Source organism: Varroa jacobsoni, unplaced genomic scaffold (genome assembly GCF_002532875.2).
Source record: "Varroa jacobsoni isolate VJ856 unplaced genomic scaffold, vjacob_1.0 scaffold_377, whole genome shotgun sequence".
In the NCBI taxonomy this organism is placed as follows: domain Eukaryota; kingdom Metazoa; phylum Arthropoda; class Arachnida; order Mesostigmata; family Varroidae; genus Varroa; species Varroa jacobsoni.
Window position 1 is genome coordinate 37,457 of NW_019213279.1, and position 10,924 is coordinate 48,380.

Genomic DNA, 10,924 nt, shown 5'->3' on the forward strand with positions numbered 1-10,924 from the left:
CGTATTCGGTCTTTGAGGAGTTAAAGCGAGGTTATACGTTACGTACTAGTGTGTACCAGCGAATCAACATATATTGACAAGAACATTACCCAGTCCCTGTACAACTGATATTAGACGTAAATCTATTTCGTGGTTGCTATATGTTACAATTTGAAGTCAATGGCAGTGCTTTGGATGACAGCATCTACTGTTTTCCTGCTTGGCGACTTCTGCCAATGCCTTCTCTCTGCTGAGTACATTCTTTATTCCCCATACGTGAACAATTATTGGCACTCTCACTAATGCTTTATCTTCTTTGCCGTATTGGTCCGAACGTGACAAAATGAGTCCTGACCAGTTCATGTACGCTTCTTTGACGTCTTCAGTCCTATACTTCACGACATTAAAACAAAGCACAACGTGATAATTCGGCAGTTTACGTACTTGGCCAATTAATGGGATGATACCCTTAATTTAACTAGTGTTTTTCAATGACATCACTATGCAGATATTATAAACACAACCATTTCACTGATTGGCCCCTTTCTTGAGGTATGGCGTGTCACTGAAAAACATCCGCAGCTATACGTAAACGGACAGCGCGTAAAGTGACACAGAGCATATACGAAGAGTTGACTTTTTGCCTTGCCGCATCCGTGTGATGGCTGTTGTATGTAGAAGGGACGCTAATACGGCAACGCCATGGTCACAGAAGAACGAATCTCCGCGTGAAAACTGAACTAAGCCACCAAACGCTAAGGCGGAACAGCGCCAGAAAGAAAGTTATATTTTTAAATTGTTTATTATAGAAGTCGTCGTTTATCTGCTGTTACCGTCGTTAAAGTAGTGTACTTCTGTTCATTTTCATCGTCGACCTCTTCGTCATGAGAAGCAACGTCCCAAATGCGAAACGGCTACTGCGTTTGCGTCTGGGACGTTGCACACTGGGACACGCACCATGTGCCCATCGACGTCCGTTACACTGGCCATTATATATCAAACAAACAGTTTTTGTAACAGATACACTACGGAATAAGAGTACTAAATACGAAGACAATTATTATCAGATGAAAATAAAGCTTACGAAGACATGCTTCTTCAGCTTAGGCTGACTGCAGTTAACGCACAAGTACAGATATTAACTTTTGTCTTGTTAATTAGTAGTGTAAGTTTATAGTACTAAAAAAATGTTATGTACTTCATTTGAATTTGTTGACTTCTCAAAAGATAGCCACAGCTGCGAATCCACATAGTTTATAGTGGTAGATCAAGGTCTATAATTAATCTCGTATCCTTTTCTATAATAATATAATATAATAATTATAATTGACAGAGTAAATCTGCCAGATGGGAGCGCGACCACTTCCCTTTAGGGTTAGCGGCAATATTTAAGATAGCACAAACATTTAATGAAAGACGATACATAAACGCATTTTGTTGTTCATTTTTGGAATTAGCAGACCACAAACGGAGTCAAACATAGAAGACACCTACATTTATTTGAGTCTACCAAAATATGTGATCAAGGGCTTATCAGGGCTAAATAATAATAAATTTATTAAGCAGTTTCGACGTTGGACGACGGCAACAACGTTCGAAGTTCTTCATCTTCATTCCCTTATCGTACTTTTGCGGCAGTAGGCTCTAAACTATCTAGGCTACTACTTTGCACTACCTAAGCGTCGCGGCAATGAACATGGAGCAATGCTGTGTTTTTGTGTGGTAATACTGTGTGGTTAATGCATGATTTACTAGTATTGATAACAATAACGCTTACCCACTTACTACTCGGTGGTAAGTGCTGATTCCACTATCCTGCACTGGCGTTGACCATTGATGGCTAGGACGGCATCAGCACCGCTGACTGAAATCTGGTGCACGCTTCTGGAGCAACTGAAGTAACAGAGGCAGCAGCAGCGACGAGCGAACAGTTCGAGTAATTGCCGGCTATAACAGCGGTTGCAGTCTTGGCAGCTAAATTGGCCGACAACAATCGACCCTTACAGGATCCCACGCAAACGCCTGATCGGCTCCGATCTTGTTGTTGCAGCAGTTGATATTAAAAGAACGGCCGCATAAAAACAACACTGAATATACAGCACACACGACCAGCATCTCTGTCTCTTGCAGGTTTAAACCCTTATGCTTTCCCCCTCTTTCTCCCGCCGCCCCCTGTTATTCTTCCTTCAGACACGGGAAGTGTCGCCGTACCTGTATTGGTTATGTTAGAATAGATATTTTCGTCCCAGCTAAATCTTTAAAGCGATTAACTCCTCCGGATAAAAGTCGAATTCCAGTGTCGCAATAAGCGGCGCAAGCAGATTCCAAATACGTGCATTTTGCATATAAAGTAATATCACCTGTTCGCATCCACCCGCAATTTAACAGTAGTATAGTATGAAAGCGTGGGGCGTTTAACCTTGCATATCATGGCTTTAGCCATTTCCCGCAAAGCTACGTCATCTCTGCGGTCAGGTGGGATTTCGTGGTAACCTATTTCATTGATTTCACGGTTGCTCCTATTTGCTGGTTTTCATCAACCGATCAATTTTCGCACACGAAGCAACTGCTGGACGTTATTTTAGAATTGAGTACAATGATTATACTGAGAAAAAAAAATTAAGAAAAGCGCGTCTACATCGATAATGTTCGCATTGATCAGAAAAAAACGTAGTCGGGTCGTTACTGGACGCCGTCGTAATTCCGATAAAAGCCCCCCTTGTGTGACATAAGATGTCCGCAACACTAGATTTTGATTGGCACATATCCCAACAAATGCTTGAAGGTTGGGAAAAACAATTGCGTAAATTGGGACGCCATTAAACTGATTTGCCCCCCAGATCAGGATTGTTTAAAAAACAGAATGCTCGAACCCCTTTGTCTATTGTACGATACGAATCATTGATCTGAGTTAGGAGTAATCAGTCGCATGGTATATGCGGTATCATTGTGCAAATAGAAATTCAACAGTCATTCGTATGGGATATGCAGACGGTTTTACAAACGCGTGCATACAGTGCTTATTTTATGTGTCCCTGTTCTGGTTAGATATCGGGGTGTTGACTTGATTACGCCTAAATATATCGAATACATTGACACCCGGACAGTGAGTTCATGTACTTTAGTACGTACATTGTGCCTACACGTTCCTATGTTTGTAGAATAGCATTTGATCTGTTTGTCCGTCGTACTTATTCTCAAGAGAAGATCAAGGGGGTCGAACAAAATGACAGCACGCTCGGTCTATCTGTGCAATTACTGCTCTTGCTGGTCGTCTACATAGCGAGAGTACAGCAGATGGTCATATCGACGGGCCCATTTCAGCCAATGTTAGGACAACAACCATCTGCTGCCGTTTCCATCTTGCTCACTTTGTTGTTATGCTTCTTCAACTTATTCGTCAGATCTTCCCTTCGTCACAGTCTAACTTAATATAATATCAGACAATGACAGACTTGTACAAAACGTCGAAATTAGTTCACGGCGACCCGTTCATATAATGGATGTTGTACGCGTTCGACACTTAGATACGTGCTGTTCACCCCTATACCTTTGTTCATTTTCGACAATACATATGGAACGCGAACATCTGTATTCCGCTCGCAAGGGCCAAATCAAAGAATATCCTCAGTACGTCATAATCTGCTTTCTATCATTTCGCTTTATCCGTGTGTAAAGGAAGGCTATAGAGAAGATAATAATGTACAACACTTTATGATATTTATTATAATTGTTTACTAAACTTGCGAAGATTCGTTTGCAAAGCGATTACCAAAGCAACCAAAATGCATAGTTACGTTGCTACCAGCTCTCGAGAATTAATTGCTTTTTTTTTTCAAAAATTCTTACTGTAACTATACCCATAATTCATGCCCATTCAACCATACCCATTTGCGCCGCGTAATTCTGGAGGAATTGATATTTCCGTAAAGTCGATTTCCAAAAAACCTCTACAAGATCCTTGCCTAGTTGGCCCACTTAACACAATCGTATGATAGGTACTGTATTTTTGAGAAGTCTGTGTGTCGGATGGTCATTAAACAGACCACTTTTCATAAGTGCGTCTTCGATAACCGTCCTATTTCTATTACAATGGAAATATAGCGAAGTAATGGGGCAAGAGGTTCGCAACGGCACTGGGGTGAACCAGTTGACGTTGTAGCGTCACATCAGCAAACTCGCGGACAGAGAGAACGCACCCCGGAAACCGGTTATAATCAACTATCGAGTTATCCTTCTCCTCCCCCTCCTCCTTACCGGCCTCCACCACATCCATTCTTTTTCGGATATCGCCACTGTGAGGCTGCGCGGATTCCATTCTCACGCACGGAAGACAATTACCGGCCTCACATCATCATTCGTAAACGCTTAAAATCGTTAAAAGGTCTTCGGAGATTTTTTGCTCCAACATTCCCTCACGACAAAAGACAACAGTACCCAAAAACTAAAATCAATAAAAAAAAAATTAAAACAGCACCCATAGGATAACCTGATAATCGACAAAATACCAACAAAACAGCAGCATAAGCTATATACTACTAAAACTCATTTTTTTGGCAGTTTGTTTCTTCATCCTATCATAACATTCACATAAACGAATCGGTATTTTTTTTGTGTTTTTTTTTTGCACGACTCTCTTATATACACCTAATATAAAATTTAATCGGGCTATCTTTCAGTAGGGTTTTTGCTAAAAGAAAATTCTACTGACAAAATAGTACCTGAATGTTTACATGGAGGTCTATGTAGGAATGGGGTCATTTTTGGTTCCAACAAAAAAACTCCCCTCGAGCTGAATCAAAAATGCAATACATTTCCTATATTCAAATTTAAGTTCTAACACTTAAGATTTTCTTCGAGGGCCGAAAGCTCGACATCCTGCTCACTGTAAAAGGGGCCCTTCTTAACACCTAGCGCAGGCTCTTGCTAAACCGAATCAAAATGCCTGTACAAAAAAATTGTTACTTCTACGCCAAAAACCAACTGGCAACGCCGTCTTGCCGGCGTGACAGAAAAATAAATATGTGTCTCAATCTAATTTTCAATGCTTGTTTGAGCGATTGGAAGGTTGTAGTGGCTGATCTATCGAACATTTTTGTCGGATCATTTGTTTAAATACTTTTTAAGAGGATTCTCAAGGAATACTAAACAACTGCAATCATTTTTTTCGCGTAAAGTCTACTTTGTTGCCGCAGATTCGTTACAACAGCCGACAGATCTCGATGAGTAAATCCAGCACATTTTTCGATAGGTAAATGGATATTCCGGTATGAAAACGGTAAAAAACTGTAACCTTTTCGCTTACGTGACTCCGGTATGAAAATGTTTTACACGGAAGTCTATGAAAGGGAGATATTTTTTATTTATCTTCGTCCTATTCGATGGGCTAAATCAAAATACAATACATTTGTGTATACCCAAACCTCAGTTTTTGGGACGAGAGTGCCGTTGAGAAGGTGAAAACTTCACATGGTATTCTACGTAATGGGAGGGTATTTTTTATGCTAATCAACAGATTTCGATGAGGTGAATTAATTACCTGGTTTCATATACGAACACCTGAAATGGATATTTTAAGGTAAAAATCACGAAAATGTTATTAATCGTGCTGGTTTGCCTATGTAACAAGGCGAGAATCCGTTTCAAGCGATTATTTAAATTAGTTTCTAATAAATCAGAGAGCTGAAGCCGGCTAACGTAGAGTTGACTTCGAATGAACTTTAAGAAAGGAAAATTCGAAACAGATGTAAATATTTATCATAGAAAGAAATTAATGGAATATAGAAGATCCTTGAGCTTCAGTAATGTCAGATATATAATCATCATTAAATATTTATTATATCTTTATTTAGTAAAATATGTAACTATTTATTACAGAGACAAAGGTAAAAAAAAACTGTGTAATAATTTTTTTAAAAAAAATTAAGATTCATAGGCCTCGGCGACGTCCCAGGATCAGGATTAATAGGTTACCAGACTACATAAATAGCAACATTTGTCGACCGAAGACCGACTCGGTTCACGAGTGTTCTTAAAACATGATCCAGAACAATGAAAAACCCGTAATTACATTTTAAAAATCTACCAAAAGCCAACATATCGCAAGAAAGGCAAATCCATAGTTAGCTGAGCTTCCTAAGAAGTATATTAGAAAAAGCTGATAAAACAGTTACAGACAAGTAACACGTCAACTAGGGCATTTGCAATGGGATAACTGTTGATGGTGTATATATTTATCAGCAACTAAGATAATACAACAATAGCAGGAACGCGGGGCAAGGCCCGCGGTTCTGTATGCTATTAACCTTGAGAAGGCGAGATTCACTGCAAACCATATGTTATTTGCTATGATTTGGTAATAAATTGCTAGTTCGCTGGGTAAGTTCAACTTCGTTACTACGTCGATAATAGTACTCGTCTAATTACGTATAAATAATTTTCAAAAAACAAAAGCAATTTAATAGGGTACACATGTCTGTTATTTTACATGTTTATCTATTCTAGATTTGAATATTATTTTAGCAATTTAATTAAATCTCTGTTCCTTCGTAACATTTCAATAATGATTATCACACGTTAGCACAAAGCTTAATTTACTAACAACTGTTTACTAATTCCCTACCTATATATATATATATCCTAAGCCGCCTTTTGCCGTTACGTCATTTCGAGCTAATTCCTTTGATTATCAATAACACCGTGTCGTTTTTTTGTCTATTGTAATTAACCAAAACTGAGCTTTGGCTTCCTTGAGAGGGCTACAAATGTCCTAGATTAGCAAACGTATCCGGGTGTCCAGAGAACAACCGCGCCTTGTTCTGCATTCTATCTCTAACATTAGCTTCCTTACGTTCATTCTAGCTTATTTCCGGTATGGTTTAGCCCCACAAAGCTTTCCTCGACCCGAACAGCCCCCTTTTCACGCCAAGACTTGACCCATCCCAACTCGACGGTAACCCACCCCAGCGATATCCCACCCCTGCAAACAAAGCGGTGTCAGTCTACAAAGGTCAATTTACGTCATACATGTGGTGGTTATGTCTAGACAGCCAAACAACCACAATCGAAGTTAACGACACCTACTAGTTCGACGACAATATTATACTGAACATTATTATACGAAATTAGTAAGTTCATATAGGAAAAGACGACACAAAATGTCAGGAACAGGAGCTACTTCCATCATTCCGCTCAAAGCAAATTCGTTTCTGTATTGTGTATGATGATATTAATAACGACACATGCAATGAACTTAGCAAAGCACAAACCGTTGCAGCGCACAATAATCATAAGCTTTTTTTTTCTAAACTTGATACACATAGTGGAAGGATCGAATATAGATTTATTATTTATTGAAGTTTACTTCAGGTTTAGCAAAGCCTAGATCAACTGTGTTATGTCTTCTCTATATATTTACCTCCAATGGGGTTAGTACAACCGTATTGGCATCATCATTGTCCGTAGCATTTCGAACATTCATTCGACACTGGAGACCCCGAAAGTTTCCCCACCCCACCCCCTGAGACCCCTGCCACCGTCCTTTGCGCCTCCCATAGCTGTTCTCTCCTCCCTTAACGAGTTCATTGGCCCCGCTCGTTGGCAGTTCGCTGCGGATTCGTTCTCTGTGTTCTCCACCCAGTGTTCCCACATCGACTCCCCCACCCTGTAACGTAGCCGTCGCCCGGACAACGCACGCTCAACCGTCAACTATACACGCGCACGTTGGCCATGATTTGTCGATAACTCTCAACGTCCAGACGGAATACGGAATGTTTGGGCCACTTGTGATGTTCGAAATTATATGTAGGTAACAGGCCAGGTCAGCGTCAGTACATTTGAAAAGCGGCGTGCGCAATATTCAATATACCCTCACGTGTCTTTTTTCGCTAATAAATCAAGACAATATCGTAGTTAACGGCCCCGCAAATATTTACCAGGTCTAAACACGGACAATCCACATGTGGAACTCATAGTAACAACAATAGTAACTAGTATATTGAACTTTTAATATAACGTCTACAATAACAGATATCCCCGTGCTTTGGCCAACTAGGTATTGGCAAAAATTATCGTTCCTCGGATGTCGCTCTAAATACAATCTTTTCAGTATCCAGCAACGATAATATTTTCAGTAAAATCAGTGACACTATGTCACAGTGACCGGCATCAGGTGACTTACTGAGCTGACTGCTTTATCAGATTCTTCGGTTGAGGAACAAGCTGTCCGAATATCTATAGGAATATGTGAACGATATCAGATTGTGTCATGCAATCCTATGTCCACGTGTTTGCGGTAAGTAATATACACACGATGGCTAATTTACCTCACGATGCCAAATACGTCACAAAAGCGTTGGCTGACACTTACGGTTGGTCTCATCAGCACGACTTTCGTATGTATTGCTAACATTGTTTGTTTTCACAGGTGCAGATACGGAGGTGTCTGGGGCCATGAGCAAACAACGTGTAAGCCCAAGTTTAAGATCCATCTCTTCCGACTAACTTAGCGGAAGGCTACACTGCCTTTATAGTAGTTGTTAGACAGCCGAAACCATGTTCGGTTATCGTGAGCATTTGTATAGACGTGGTGTCTTTGCTTGAACTGAATCCATGTTCAACCACTTCTACTAGTTTTTGGCTGCGAGGAGTCATCTGAAGCGAGATTGCTCTGACTATTTTTGTCTGTCTATTTTAAGCACATAGCAGTACAGCTTCCTGGCAAGAACCTTTCGTACCTGCGGTCACACTTGTTACGCCAATGTACAAATCTACTAGATCTACTCTATCTCTTACTCTACATCTTAAATAAGCCACTAGCTTTACAATAGTAACTAGACATTAAACAACGGTAAAAAATGCTTATACTGTGCACCAACTACACGAACCTGTTTGGAGCGTACTTTGTTAGCCAAAATAAAAACATTACAATATATTTATATACATATGTATAATTGTGTTCCTATTTACAGTCGTGGTAGCCTCTAATTCAGCTGAAATAATCTGACGACAAACGTTATGCAAGTAAACCTGCAACAGGAATTGAATACGCCTATAGTTTGCGGTCCGGTACTCAACCAGTAACATCTCTAAGCATGCCACTGGTGATTATCACGTCGATAGAAAGCTGCGTTGACTTAGGCAGAAAATTATTGTTTCTTCTGTTTTCATTATTGTCGTTGCTGCTATAACGCGTGACTGGAACGATCGCAACGACAAAGGAGGCAGCAGTCACCGCCATGGACTTCTTTCCGGCCTGGCACGCTAACGGACGCGGAGGGGCGTTTGTCCGCGAATTAGGTGTATCGCTTCTTGCCAATAATCGCTCGCCGTAGCTGTTCCGCTGCCGCTGCTTTAGGAACAGATATGGACGCGCATATAAATTAATATCCAAAAAAGCACAATTATGGCGGTCACGAAGACGCACAGATAATGCACATATACTTACAATCGATCATTCACTTCGACCCCAGCCACTCGTTCACTGATTGCAACCGAGACGAATACAAAGAGGAACACGAACGCAGCAAACCGCATTAGGTACACGGGACAATTCCACTTTTGATATCCTTTCTCTGACGTTACAGTTATCCTCAGTCGTATTATTTCCTTTATTTGTGACTGTATTTGCCTATACTTTTACCACTGTCTAGCCAACGACAGCAGCCGAAAACTGTCCACGGAATTCAGTTGCTTCGGTTTTAAAGATGGCTTATGATAGTACGTTAAATGCTGGAAGGGATCATTTGTAGATAACGCCATCGGCGAACGAAACGACATGTGGCACTAATTTGATTAGTCAGTAACAGTTATCGAATGAAATGACAGGAGCATAGCGCCATGGAACGACGTAAACTCTCATACACTCGTCATCTACGTGCTAGCAAACGACACAATGGAAACCTAATATCGTCATGAGGCGATGAATACGAAAATAATGACGGTGATGGAACAAATTTATGTGTGATCTTGAATGACACGCCGCCGACTCCGTCAGAGCGATGATTGTCAGTTGTCGTTGCCCTCGTATCAAAGTTCAACTCATGCTGTAGATACTGCAGCTGTTGTTGACTGCTGTACCTCTCCGAAATAGATCCGCGCGAATGCTATTGGGTTCGTTAAACTTTCACTGCACGTGTAGCTGCTCAAGCAACGAAGGAAGACGCCCCAATAGCGCAAGCGTAAATCCATCGTTAAGGTCCATCACAAAACATATCGTCAGAAACGACGACAGAAACTAGAATATATCAGAATCATCCGGCTAAGAATCAACTTAACGCAAAGCTCAATCTGGAACCAACAATCCCGTGGCCAACGTTTTTCGTAATCTCCATTCATGCTACGCATTCCGTTCGCCCCTGGTTCTTTCATTTTAGTTATCAGCAAATATGAGAAGTAACTGCACCAGCAACTGTAAAGGATCGCCGGGGATAACCACGGGCCGCTCATAAATGTCTGTTGATCTACCACTAAGCGTCCGTCGGTCAGTCAACCGGTTCGTTGCTTGCCGGTGATGGGAACCGTTAAAACGGACACTGCCCTCTACCGGGTAACTTAAGAAGCACTGCCAATATGCTCAGGGCTGGTAGACGTGGTAAGAAAATAGAAAGCAGTTCATTTGAAGAGCTTTTGTTGCAAAGCGTATCTTGTGCTTAAGATAGCATACCCTGTGTTAACCAAGTTACTAACAATACCTTAAAACAAAGACAAACAAACGCAAAAACGATAGCGGGAGGAACTCAATTTCTGTATCTATTGCGACACCACTTATATAGCATGATACACTTATCATAGCGATAGGCAAGTAACCCGTTTCAAGACATTAGTACACACTAAAATAATGAGACTCATTGGAGTCACTATATATGTGTGTATATATATATATATATATATATATATATATATATATATATATATATATATATATACCCATGATATAAGGAAACAA

At 40.6% G+C, this 10,924-nt stretch overlaps 1 protein-coding gene across 1 annotated transcript in view; it reads right to left on the bottom strand.

Moving 5' to 3' along the window:
- The window catches only part of Sply (Sphingosine-1-phosphate lyase), a 10,916-nt gene extending 6,619 nt beyond the window's left edge, over positions 1-4,297 (bottom strand). Inside the window, exons 1-2 of the mRNA XM_022832216.2 lie at positions 4,179-4,297; positions 189-367 (exon numbers count right to left, since the gene is read on the bottom strand). Coding sequence (XP_022687951.1) covers positions 189-367; positions 4,179-4,297 — 298 coding nt within the window. The remainder of the gene's footprint in view (positions 1-188; positions 368-4,178) is intronic.
- Between the last annotated feature and the right edge of the window lie 6,627 nt (positions 4,298-10,924).